At 36.7% G+C, this 14180-nt stretch overlaps 1 protein-coding gene across 1 annotated transcript in view; it reads left to right on the top strand.

Moving 5' to 3' along the window:
• UIMC1 (ubiquitin interaction motif containing 1) overlaps positions 1-14180 on the top strand; it is a 186242-nt gene that overhangs the window by 61814 nt on the left and 110248 nt on the right. Inside the window, 1 exon segment of the mRNA XM_081230769.1 lies at positions 5455-5606. Coding sequence (XP_081086895.1) covers positions 5463-5606 — 144 coding nt within the window. The 5' untranslated portion in view covers positions 5455-5462.

Below are 14180 nucleotides of genomic sequence, written 5' to 3'. Positions count from 1 at the left end.
AATGATTTTGTGAATGACTCTGGATTGGAAGTGTTTGGGTGTACCTTTTATTACTATCCTCCCTTAATACTAGGATTGTACAGACTTTTTTTTTTTTTGTGGTACGCGGGCCTCTCACTGCTGTGGCCCCTCCCGTTGCGGAGCACAGGCTCCGGATGCGCAGGCTCAGCAGCCGTGGCTCACGGGCCTAGCCGCTCCGTGGCACGTGGGATCTTCCCAGACTGGGGCACAAACCCGTGTCCCCTGCATCGGCAGGCGGACTCTCAACCACTGCACCACCAGAGAAGCCCTATTTTATTTTTTTAAAATTGCTTTGCCTTAAAAAAATAATAATAATTCGGTTGCATTGGGTTTTAGTTGCGGCAGGCAGGCTCCTTATTTGTGGCATGCGAACTCTTAGTTGCAGCATGCATGTAGGACCTAGTTCCCTGACCAGGGATCAAACCTGGGCCCCCTGCATTGGGAGCGTGGAGTCATATCCACTATGCCACCAGGGAAGTCCCTAAGGTGGTTCTTTTTTTTTTTTTAATGAATTTATTTATTGGCCGTGTTGGGTCTTTGTTGCTGTGCACGGGCTTTCTGTAGTTGTGGCGAGTGGGGGCTACTCTTCATTGTGGTGCGTGGGCTTCTCATTGTGGTGGCTTCTCTTGTTGCGGAGCATGGGCTCTAGGCCCGCGGGCTTCAGTAGTTGTGGCACTCAGGCTCAGTAGTTGTGGCACACGGGCTTAGTTGCTCTGTGGCATGTGGGTCTTCCTGGACCAGGGCTCAAACCCGTGTCCCCTGCATTGGCAGGCGGATTCTTCACCACTGCGCCACCAGCAAAGTTGTTCTTTATAAATCAGTGACTATTTAAGTCATTAAGTCTCTGCTTTGGTTATAATGTAAAATCATCTGGGGAGGTTTTTTTTTTAATTTAGGTAGAATTCATAGAACGTAAAATCCAACATTTTAGTCATTTTAAAGTGTATAATTAAATAGCTTTTCATACATTCAAAATGTTGTGCAGCTATCACCACTTTCTAATTTTAAACATTTTCATCACCCCAAAAAGAAACCCTATAGTCATTAAGTAGTCACTCTATATTTCTCTTTCCTCCAACTTCTAGCAGTCTTAATCTGCTTTCTGTCTCTGTAGATTTGTCTATTCAGGATGTTTCATATAGACAGAATCATACAATATGTGGCCTTTTGTGTTTGGCTGCTTTCATTTAACATAATGTTTTCAAGGTTTATCCATGTTGTAGCATGTATCAGTACTTTATTCCTTTTGAAGGCTGACCAATATTCCATTTTATGGATGTCCCACATTTTATGTATCCATTCATCATTTGGATTATTTACATTTTTTGGCTATTATGATTAAGGCTGTAATGAACATTTAAGTACAAGGTTTGTTTTGAATACTTTTTAATTTTCTTGGGTGTTTACCTGGGAGTAGAATTGCTAAGTGTATTTTAACTTTTGCGGAATTGCCAAGCTGTTTTCCACAGCAGCTGCAGAATTTTATATTTTCACTAGTAGTGGATGAAAGTTTTAATTTCTCTGCATCCTTGGGACTTCCTTGGTGGTACAGTGGTTAAGAATCTGCCTGCCAACGAAGGGGACGCAGGTTTGAGCCCTGGTCCGGGAAGATCCCACATGCCGTGAAGCAACTAAGCCCATGTGCCACAACTACTGAGCCTGTGCTCTAGAGCCTGTGAGCCACAGCTGCTGAGCCCATGTGCCACAACTACTGAAGCCCACATGCCTAGAGCTGGTGCTCTGCAACAAGAGAAGCCACCACAATGAGAAGCCCGTGCACCGCAATGAAGAGTAGCCCCTGCTTGCTGCAACTAGAGAAAGCCCTCACACAGCAACAAAGACCCAACGCAGCCAATAAATAAATAAATAAATAAATGTATAAAAAATTTCTCCACGTCCTTGACAACATTTGCTGCTTTCTTAAAATAAAAAAAACCCCACATCGGGCTTCCCTGGTGGCGTAGTGGTTGAGAGTCCGCCTGCCGATGCAGGGGACACGGGTTCGTGCCCCGGTCTGGGAAGATCCCACATGCCGCAGAGCGGCTAGGCCCGTGAGCCATGGCTGCTGAGCCTGCGCGTCCGGAGCCTGTGCTCTGCAAGGGGAGAGGCCACAACAGTGAGAGGCCCGCCTACCGCAAAAAAAAAAAAAAAAAACAAAAAAACCCACAACTTTGAGATATGATTCACTTACCATATAATCCACCCACTTAAACTATACAATTGAAATTAAAAAACAGAACTGCCATATGATCCAGCAATTTCACTTCTGAGTATTTACCCGAAGAAAACAAAAACACTAATTTGAAAAGATATATTCACACCAGTGTTAATTGCAGCATTATTTACAGTAACCAAGATATGGAAGCAACCTACATGTCTATTGATAGGTTAGTGGATAAAAAAGAAGTCGTACACACACACACACACACACACACAGTGAAATATTACTGAGCCATAAAAAAATGAAATGTTGCCATTTGGAACAGCATAGATAGATTTAGAGGGTATTATGCTAAATGAAATAAGTCTGACAGAAAAAGGCAAGTACAGATGTGTGATCTCAATTATATGTGGAATCTAAAAAACAAAACAGACTCATAGATACAGAGAATAAACTGGTGGTTGCCAAAGGGGAGGGGGATTGGAGATGGGGCAAAATGGATGAAAGGGATTGAGGTATAAATCTCTAGTTATAAGATAAATAAGCCACGAGGATGTAATAGCATAAGGAATATGGTCAGTAATATTTTAATAGTTTTGCATGGGGGCAGATGAGTTACTGGACTTATTATGGTGATCATTTCGTAACGTATGCAAATGTCAAATCACTAATATACCTGAAAATAACATAATATTGTACATCAATTATATTTTCAATTAAAAAACATACAGTTGAAAAGTATAGAATTTTAAAACATTTTATTACCTCAAAAAAGAAATCTCTCTGCCCCTTAGTGGTTACTCTTCAACTCTTCCAATCCCCCTGTCCTTGACAACCACTAATCTACTTTCTGTGTTTATAGATTTGCTCTTCTGGATGTTTCATATAAATGAAATCATATAATATGTGAGATTTTGTGACTGCCTTCTTTGACTAAACATGTTTTCAAGGTTTATTCATGTTGTAGCCTGTATCAATACTTCATTCCTTTTTTCCCCCCACAGTGACTGCACCATTTTACATTCCCATCAGCAATATACTAGGATTCCAATTTCTCCATATCCTCGTCAGCACTTGTTATTTTCCGTTATTTTTTTAATAGCAATCATTAGTGGGCTTTGCATTTGCCTGATGACTAATTATGTTGAACACCTTTTCATGTGCTTACTGGTCGTTTATATATCTTCTTTGGAGAAATGTGTGTTCACATTCTTCGCCCATTTTATAGTTGGTTTATTTGCCCTTTTACTGTTGAGTTGCAAGAGTTCTTTATATATTCTGTATACAGTTCCTTTATTACATAGATGCTTTGCAAATATTTTTCTCATTCTTTATTATTTTTTTAAACTTTTCTTAATATTATGGTTTGAAGCACAAAGGTTTTTAATAAGATGAAGCCCAGTTTATCTGTTCTTTCTTTTGTTGCTTATGCTTTTTTAAAAAAATACATTTGTTTATTTTATTTATTTATTTTGGGCTATGTTGGGTTTTTGTTGCTGCACACAGGCTTTCTCCAGTTGCAGCAAGCGGGGGCTGCTCTTCATTGTGGTGTGTGTGCTTCACTGCGATGGCTTCTCTTTTGCAGAGCATGGGCTCTAGGCATGCAGGCTTCAGTAGTTGTTGCACGTGCACTCAGTAGTTGTGGATCACGGTCTCTAGAGTGCAGGCTCAGTAGTTGTGGCACATGGGCTTAGTTGCTGTGTGGCATGTGGGATCTTCCTGGACCAGGGCTTGAACCCATGTCCCATGCATTGGCAGGTGGATTCTTAACCACTGCACCACCAGGGAAGTCCCATTGTTGCTTATGCTTTTGATGTCATATTTAACAAACTATTGCCTGTCCAAGATGACAAAGCTTTATGCATATGTTTTGCTTAAGAATTTTATAAGTTTTGCTCTTCCTTTCAGGTCTTTGATCCATTTATTTTGTGCAGTTCTTTATTATGTGAGGTAGAGGTCCAGTTTCATTCTTTTGCATTTGGATATCTGGTTGTCCCTGTACCATTTGTTGAAGAGACTTATACTTTGCCTATTGAATTATCTTCGTACTTTTGTCGAAAGCAATTGATAGCAAACGTGTGGGTGTTTTCTTGACTCTCACATAATGAATAGTTCTTCTATTCCGTTTATCTTTATTTCTATTCTTGTGCCAGTGCCACATGGTCTTGATGATGTAGCTTTGTAGTAAGTTTTGAAATTGAGATGTGTGAGTCCTTCAGCTTTGTTCCTTTTTTTTCAAGATTATTTTGGCTATTCTGGGACCTCTGTTTTCCCATGTGAATTTTAGGATCAACTTGTCTGTGTCTACAAAAAAGCCAGTAGGAATTGTATTAGGGATTATGTTGTATCTGTAGAGCAATTTGGGGAATATTGTTTTCTTAACAAGGTCAGGTCTTCCAATTCATGAACATGGGATGTCTTTGCATTTACTTAGATCTTTTATATCTTTCAACAATATTTTAAAGTTTTCAGTTGCAGGTCTTGCACTTTTGTTAAATTTTGTTAAGAATTTTATTATTATTTTTTAAGAATTTTATTATTTTTGATGCTATTAAGAATGGAATTTAAAATTTTCATTTTTGGATTATTTATTGCTAGTAGGTAGCAGTATAATTGATTTTTGTATATTTACCTTGTATCCAGCAATCTTGCTGAACTTGTTCATTAGTTATAACAGTTTTTTAGTGGATTTCTTAGTTCTTTTTTTTAAAATACAAGATCATGCCATCTACAAAAGGCAGTAGTTTTACTTCTTCCTTTGCTATTTGGGTGTCTTTTATTTCTTCTTCTTGCTTAATTGACCTGTCTAGAGCCTCCAGTATAATGTTCAATAGAAATGATGAAAGCAGACATTCTTGTCTTGTTCCTGTCCTAAGCGAAAAGCATTTAGTCTTTCACCTTTAAGTATGATATTAGCAGTGGGTATTTTGAAGATGTCCTTTATTGGGTTGAAGCATTGGTATTAAAAAAAAACTTTTAAGTAAATAATAATATAGTCAAGAGGACCAATTATTTAAGTTAATGTTTAAGGAACTAGGGTAAATTGTTGTATTTTTCCTATTGAAATATCGCTGAAGAGATGAGGTTTACATATTTATATATGTATTTTTTCCTTTATAGAAAAAATACAAATCTTAATGAGTAGTAGAAGAGTTCAGAAATCCAGTTTTACTTCTGTTAGATGTATATCTTTTTTTTTTTAACATGACCAAATTACAAATAGCATCTAAAAAACTTATACTTTAAGTAAATTATTTTTCCTTGTATTTCAGACAAAAGGATGCCACGGAGAAAGAAAAAAGTTAAAGAAGTCTCTGAAGCTCAGAACCTGGAGAAGAAAGATATAGAAACTACCAGTTCTGTCAATGTGAAGAAGCGTAGACTTGAGGATGCATTCATTGTGATATCTGATAGTGATGGAGAGGTCAGTATTATGAAGAGTAGAGCTCTAGGTCTCAAACTAGGCCTCCTTATCTGTGACTGGTTTGTTTTGTGAGACTATACCTTAATGACACCATGCAGTTTTTTGATTTTTTTTTTTTTTTAATTTAAAAATTTTTTTAAGTTTTTTTTTTTTTTTTTTTTTTTTTTTTGATGTGGACCATTTTAAAGTCTTTATTGAATTTGTTACAATATTGCTTCTGTTTTATGTTTTGGCTTCTTGGCCGGGAGGCATGTGGGATCTTAGCTCCCTGACCAGGGATCAAACCCGCACCCCCTGCATTGGAAGGCGAAGTTTTAACCACTGGACTGTCAGGGAAGTCCTGACCATGCAGTTTTTACTTAGCTTCATTTTGATTTGTAAATGGAATTAAGAATTACTTAATAGAAAGAAATCATACTGTTTGGCTGAGGATGGATCATAGTTCCTCAGTTTTATATTAACTGAAGGTGATATTTCAAAACTATTTGAATAAGTTAGATGTGAATCTTAATTTTCATGTCTGGAAAGTGAGAGAAAGACAATGGAAATGCCTTTTAAGTCTCTAGATATACTCTGTCCAATATGGTAGCAACTAGCCACCTGTAGCTATTTAAATTTAAATTAATTAAAATTAAATACAAGGAAAAATCAGTTCCTCTCTTGCACTAGTCACCTCTAGTATCTGCTGTGTTAGCGCAGGTATAGAACATTTCCTTCATTGTAGAAAGCTTTGTTGGACAGTGCTGTAATAGATCTTAACATCTTTCCTTTGTTCCCTATTTCCATTTGTTAATTGGAGATTTGTACCTGTCTATAGGTCACATCCAGTAAGGCAGTGAAATAAGTCATAGTTTTTTCCTCTAAGTTTACCTCTCGCTCTTCTTTATCTTCTATCTCATTTGATGGTAGAACCACTCATTTACCTCAAGTTATAAAGCTCAGAATTATCCCTAACTCTTTCCTCTATCTCATGTTTTATACCTAATCATTCAGCACATCCTTTAGCTTTTTTAATATGATTTTTCTTTTTTTTTTTAAATTTAATTTATTTTTATTTTTGGCTGCGTTGGGTCTTTGTTGCGGCATGTGGGATCTTCGTTGTGGCGCTCAGGCTTCTCTCTAATTGTGGCGTGAGGGTTTTCTCTCTCTGATTATGGCGCATGGGCTCCAGAGTGTTGGTCTTTGTAGTTGTGGCTCTCGGGCTCCAGAGCACGTGGACTTTGTAGTTTGAGGCACACGGTTCTCTAGTTGAGGTGTGCGGGCTCAGTAGTTGCCCCGTGGCATGTGGGATCTTAGTTCCCCGACCAGGGATCGAACCTGCATCCCCTGCATTGGGAGGCAGATTCTTTACCACTGGACCACCAGGGGAGTCCCACATCCTTTAGTGTTTAACCTCTTAAATGACACTCACATCTGTCCTTCCTGTTCCATTTTTCATTTCTTTTCTTGATCACTTGTTATTTGAGTTCTTATAGCAGACACTTAACTTGCTTCTCTGCCTTCAGTTTTTTCTCTGTAAATTTCACTTAGCTTACTCCAGCTTTCTTCTAAGAATTTAAATTTTAGATCTTTGTACTTGCTTGCTTAGAAATCCTTGACTCCATAATCCCTACAAAATCAGTTTAGAATTTTAATGTGGTATTCTATCAGAACCTTTACAGTCTGAATAGTCTCATTTATATTCTTATCAGTAGTGTGTTAATTTCCTTGTTCCCTGCAAAGATTATTATGACATTTTTTATTTTTCCCAACTTGATAATCAGAAGTATGTTTTTTTTTTTTTTTTTTTTTTTTCTTTTTGCGGTATGCGGGCCTCTCACTGTTGTGGCCTCTCCCGTTGCGGAGCACAGGCTCCGGACGCGCAGGCCCAGCGGCCATGGCTCACGGGCCCAGCCGCTCCGCGGCATATGGGATCCCCCCAGACCGGGGCACGAACCCGTATCCCCTGCATCGGCAGGCGGACTCTCAACCACTGCGCCACCAGGGAGGCCCAGAAGTATGTTTTTAATAATAAGCAAGATGGAACATTTTTTCATATTTCTGTTGGATATTTGTTTTTTGGGGGGGAACTTTCTTGTAGTCTGATTTTTAATTAGGATTTTGTCTAAATAGTTCTTTTTTAAAGTATAAAAGTATAAAGAAGAGAACAATCCATTGATGCTACTATTTGGATAACTAAACTTAATATTGACAAGAGTAAAATAGTTATACACATACAGATATATTAAAAAGTTATATACATACCTGTTAAAAAATCAAAACAGAATAAAAACAGTTCAAAAGTGTTTGAAAATAAAACAGTATAGAAAGGTGTAAAATGAGGATGTACATCTGAGTCAGTGTACCTTTAATGAAAGGTAACAGTTTCTTCCGTATTCTTCCAGAAAAAAAAACCTTTATACATAATACCATCAATAAAAACTTTTACAGGAAAGGAATCATGTGACATAATGTTTTGCTTTTTCACTTAATATTACTTGTAGATCTTTCTATAACAGCACATACAGATTTATCTCATTAAATTTTTAAAAATTGTCAAATATATTGTATGTACAGGAGAGTGCATAATATGTAAAGGCATAGTTTAAAAAAAAGAATTTGAACACATATATTCACCATATTTGAAGCCCTCTTGAGTTAGTGTGGACCCTCCCCAAATGCATCTCTTTCCACACATCCAGAGGTAACTACTATATTTATCTTTCCATTCTTTTCTTTACATTGCTACCACATTTACATGCGTCTCTAAACAGTGTACATTTATATTGAAAAACTGAGTCTCATTGGTTAGGCACTTCAACCAATGTTTTTCAGCAATCTATCCTTTCTGCAAAGATTTGAAATTTCACCTTTATTGTAAATTAAAATCTTGTCTGTAAATAGGTTAGTTTTTGGATTTTCTATTTTGTTCCATTGATCTATAACATATTTTTGAAATAAATATTCAGTTGATTATCTTATGTTTTTTAGGTAGGTAGGCACTTATATCTGCTAATAATGATAATTTTTCTCTTTTCCTTTCTAGTGTTTACAATTAACTTTTTTGCTTGTTTTATTGCATTGACTATAGACTCCACAATAATGTTGATTGATATCAGTGATAGAGTACATCTTTATCTTGATCTTGAATTTAATTGTGGAAGTATTCTGATGTTTTGCTGTTTGTTTCATATTTCTGTTCTTTATTATGTTTCAGAAATATTCTTTAACTGCTTATTTACTATTAGTATTTTTAGAAATGTATGTTTAATCAAATTTCATTATTTAGCAAGATGATGATACAGTTTTTCTCCTGTTATCAGTTGATATTATATATTAATACATTTTTAAATTTTGGAACATCTTCGCATTTCTGGAGTAAATCTTACTTGGTCATGATGTATTACATTAACATAATATTGAATTTTCTTTCTCAGTATATCATTTATGAGTTTGCATCTGTATTCCTAGTGGCGTTTGTTTTATGTAATTGTCTTTTTTTGGTATTGTTTTCATCAGATTTTAGGATTAGGTTTATGATTTTGTTTCTGTTTCATAGATAGGTTCGTGTTGTATTCTAGGTTCCACATGTAAGTGATATCATATGGTATTTGTCTTTCTCTTTCTGACTTAATTCACTCAGTATGATAATCTTTAGCTGCATCCATGTTGCTGCAAATGGCATTATTTCGTTCTTTTTTATGGCTGAGTAGCATTCCATTGTATATATGTATCACATCTCCTTTCTCCACTCATCTGTTGATGGACATTTAGGTTGTTTCCATGTCTTGGCTATTGTGAACAGTGCTGCTATGAACATAGGGGTTCATGTATCTTTTTTTTTTTTAAATAAATTTATTTTATTTTTGGCTGCGTTGGGTCTTCGTTGCTTCACGTGGGCTTTCTCTAGTTGTGGCAAGTGGGGGCTACTCTTCGTTGCGGTGTGCAGGCCTCTCGTTGCGGTGGCTTCTCTTGTTGTGGAGCACGGGCTCTAGGTGCGTGGGCTTTAGTAGTTGTGGCACGTGGGCTCAGTAGTTGTGGCTCGTGGGCTCTAGAGCACAGGCTCAGTAGTTGTGGTGTATGGGCTTAGTTGCTCCATGGCATGTGGGATCTTCCGGCCCAGGGATTGAACCCATGTCCCCTGCATTGGCAGGCGGATTCTTAACCACTGTGCTACCAGGGAAGTCCTCACAGGAATTTTGAGAGGAATTAAATGAGGTGATGTATTTAAAGTACCTGACACATAATAAGTGTGCAGTACATAGTAACTGTTTATTAAAAGCTTCTATTGTATGATATAAGCTGGTAGACGTATTGTAAGAAACACATTTATATAAGAGAGTACAAAAAGTATGCTGTATCATGAAATCACTTCTTTGATGCCAGTTGGATCATCTGCCTCACTGCCTGAAGAAAGATGCACATAAGGGTCAGTAACCAGTTGGATTCTGTTGGTCCCAAAACAGTCCATGGGGCCAGTTAATGAATTGGTTCTACAGTTGATCCTTGAACAACACAGGTTTGAACTGCATGAGTCCACTTATACATGGATGTTTTTCAATAGTAAATATTACTGTATTACATGATCTGTGGTTGGTTGAACCTGCAGATGCAGAACCGCAGTTACGGAGGATTTGCAGATATGGAGGAACCATGTATATATAGGGTGCCGCCTGTAAGTTATACACAGATTTTTGACTCTGCGGAGGGTCGGTACCCATAACCCTCTCATTGTTCAGGGTCTAACTGTATTTATTCTTATCTTCTTCAATCTTCAATTCCCCATTTTCAGGATTCTCTGTTGTAAATTTGAAGTATTTCAGTTGGGTAAGTTTTAGCTTTCCTGGAAATGGAAAGATAAATTCCTGTCTGCCATTTTTTCTCCATCTTTTAGAGAATAGTTTTTTGAATCTCATAGCATTTGTTTTGTTGTTAGTATCTGTTCAACCCTTTATGAAAGAGAGCTTAGGCATCACTATGTGCTCTAAAAGTAAAACCATCTGAGAGTTTTGATCAGGAGTGGGTATTGGATTTTGTCAGATGTTTTTTCTTTTTTTTTTTTTAACATCTTTATTGGAGTATAATTGCTTTACAATGGTGTGTTAGTTTCTGCTTTATAACAGAGTGAATCAGCTATACATATACATATATCCCCATATCCCCTCCCTCTTGCGTCTCCCTCCCACCCTCCCTATCCCACCCCTCTAGGTGGTCACAAAGCACCAAGCTGATCTCCCTGTGCTATGCGGCTGCTTCCCACTAGCTATTTTACATTTGGTAGTGTATATATGTCCATGGCACTCTCTCACTTCGTCCAAGCTTACCCTTCCCCCTCTCTGTGTCCTCAAGTCCATTCTCTACGTCTGCGTCTTATTCCTGTCCTGCCCCTAGGTTCTTCAGAACCATTTTTTTATATTCCATATATATGTGTTAGCATACAGTATTTGTTTTTCAAATGTTTTTTCTTAGCGTATGACATGAAGTTATAATTTTTCAGTCTGGCAGAGTGGTGAATTACATTGATCTTTGAATATTAAATCAATCCAGCATTCTTGGGATAAACTTCCCTTGCTCCTGATGTTGGATTTGATTTGCTAAAATTTCATTTAGGATTTTTGCACGTATCTTTATGAGGGTTATTGGTTTGTAGTTTTCTTATAATGTCTTATCTGGTTTTGATGTCAGGGTAATTTTGGCTTTATAGAATGAGTTAGGAAATGTATCCTCTTCAGTTTTTTAGAAGAGTTTATATTATTTCTAACTTAAATGTTTGATAGAATTTGCCAGTAAAATCATCTGGGCTTGAAGTTTTGTTTGTGGAAAGGATTTTAACTACAATTTCAACTTCATTAATACATATAATGCTAATAAAGTTATCTCTTTTCTTGAGTAAGCTTTGATTGTATATTTCAAGGAATTTGTCCATTTCAACTACATTGTTGAATTTCTTGTTATAAATAGTTGTTTATAATATTTCGTTGTTATTATACCTTTCGAAATCTGTAGAATGTATGGTGATAACACCTCTCTTATTCCTGATACAGCTCTTTCTTCTTCATCTTGATCGGCCTGGTTTATCACTTTTGCCTTCACTGATTTTCTGTTTAATTTTTCTGTTTTCAGTTTAATTGATTTCTACTTTGATCTTTATTTCCTTCTGCTTATTTTATTTTTATTATTTATTTATAAAAATATTTGTTTATTTTGGCTGCACCGGGTCTTAGTTGCAGCATGTGGGATCTTTAGTTGCAGCATGCATGCAGGATCTAGTTCCCCGACCAGGGATCAAACCCGGGCGCCCTGCAGTGGGAGCGCAGAGTCTTACCCACTTGACCACCAGGGAAGTCCCTCTTCTGCTTAGTTTAGTTTTCTCTTTTGATTCTACTTTCTTAAATGGAAGCTAAGGTCAAGCTAAGCAAGAGACCTTCTTTTCTATTATACGTGTTTAATGGTGTAATTTTCGCTTAAGAACTACTAAAGCATCCCACAAATTCTTTACATGTTGTGTTTTCATTTTCATTTAATTCAAAATACTTTCTAATTTCCCTTTGATTTCTTCTTTGATCCATAGGTTATTTAGAGGTGCAACATTCCAAGTTTTTAAATACTTGGAAATTTTTCTAGGTTTTTCTGTTAGTTATTTCTGATTTAATTACATTGGTCATATATACTTTGTACATTTGAATCCTTTTTAAATTAATTGAAACTTGTTTTATGACCTAGAATATCATTTATCTTGGTAAATATTCTGTGTGTACTTGAGAAGAATGTGTATTTTGGGTGATGTTTTCTATAAATGTCAATCTGGTCAAGTTGGTTGATAATGTTGTCAGATTTACTATATCCTTATTGTTTTTCTGCAAATATTCTACAAATATTTTGAGGGAAGTATTATAACCTTAGACTATAATTGTGGATTTGCCTATTTCTCTTTTCAGTTCTGTCAATTTTTGTTTCATGTATTTTGAAGTTTTGTTATTAGGTGTGTGAACATTTAGGATTTTTCTCTCTTCTTGATTGAGCCCGTTATTGTTATGAAATAACCTTTTTTTAGTCACTGGTGATAATCTTTGCTCTGATATTTACTTCTTATGACAGTAATATAGCTACTCCAGTTTTCTTTTCTTTTCTTTCTTTCTTTCTTTTTTTTTTAGCTGCGCTATGCGACTTGCGAGATTTTGCTTCCCCGATCAGGGATTGAATCTGTGTCCTCAGCAGTGGAAGCATGGAGTCCTAACCACTGGACTGCTGGGGAGTTCCCTTCTTTTTTTTTTTTTTGAGGTATGCGGGCCTCTCACTGTTGTGGCCTCTCCCGTTGCGGAGCACAGGCTCCGGACGCGCAGTCTCAGCGGCCATGGCTCATGGGCCCAGCTGCTCCGCGGCATGTGGGATCTTCCTGGACCAGGGCACGAACCCATGTCCCCTGCATCGGCAGGCGGACTCTCAACCACTGCGCCACCAGGGAAGTCCCCCTTCTTTTTATTGATAGGGGAATTTTTTTTTTTGGCCGTGCCATGCGGCATGCAGGATCTTAGTTCCCTGACCGGGGATCGAACCCATGCCCCCTGCAGTCGAAGCACGGAGTCTTAACCACTGGACTGCCAGGGAAGTCCCCATAGGACAATTCTTTAATAAAAACAAGTTTACATGTTAACATTTATGGCTTAGCTGGAATAAATCTGTCCAAATTAAAATTTTATTAAGGACCAAACATAGAATGACTGGTTTTTGTATAAAGTAATGGAATTCCCTCAAAACAATGGGTCTACTTCCATTTTAAGACCTCTGAAAAGCAAAATATCTAGTTATTAAAATAACTAAAACTTTTCACCTGTAGATGAAAATAGTTATCCATGAGGTTAAAGCATATAATGCATGTCACATGCAAATACCCTTTTTCTGGAACTTACAAACTGCGGGCCTGAAATTATAATTAAGCCATTTCCCCACATTTATTTAGTTTCAAAACATGAGAAGTATCCTTTAACTATAGAAAATTACCAAATGACCTAATGTTCAAAATAATATTTTAGAAATGCTGTCTTGTGTTAACACTGGTTCATCCTGATATATAGTCCATATATGTTAATATTACAGACTATTAAATACTAGTCACTCTTTTACTTTTTCTGCTGTCTAGAAGAAATAAATATTTCCATTCTTTGCAGTTCTGTCACATATATAATATAGGAATGAGAATAAAATTCCCTTCTAATATAGCCATGTTTTCAACTAGCTTAGTTTCTTTGTATGGTATTTACCTAGATTTACTGTACAGGCATCATGGTTTGATTTTTTCCAGTTTAAAAAATACTACTTCAGTGACTTCCTTAATGAGTGTTCCTTAAAAAAAAAAACTTTCAAAACTTGAGACATTTCTCAGAAATAAACTTTTATCATTTAGTTTTGAATTTTTCCCATTAGTGCTTATGTAGGATCTTAGATGGTTGACTTCAAGAAGGTTAATAACCCTAAAGCCAGATTCATTCCTATAGTCCATTCTGCCCAGTGCATGAAAGTCATGTGATTTTACAGAACTCCCCAAGTTGAAATTGTCTTCAGAAATAAAACTTTTGTATTTTGTAGGATTGTCAC

This window comes from Mesoplodon bidens (assembly GCF_964165515.1).
Source record: "Mesoplodon bidens genome assembly, chromosome: 4".
NCBI classification, from domain to species: Eukaryota; Metazoa; Chordata; class Mammalia; order Artiodactyla; family Ziphiidae; genus Mesoplodon; species Mesoplodon bidens.
Note: the sequence above shows the minus strand (reverse complement) of the source record. Positions and strands in the feature narration are given on the sequence as shown.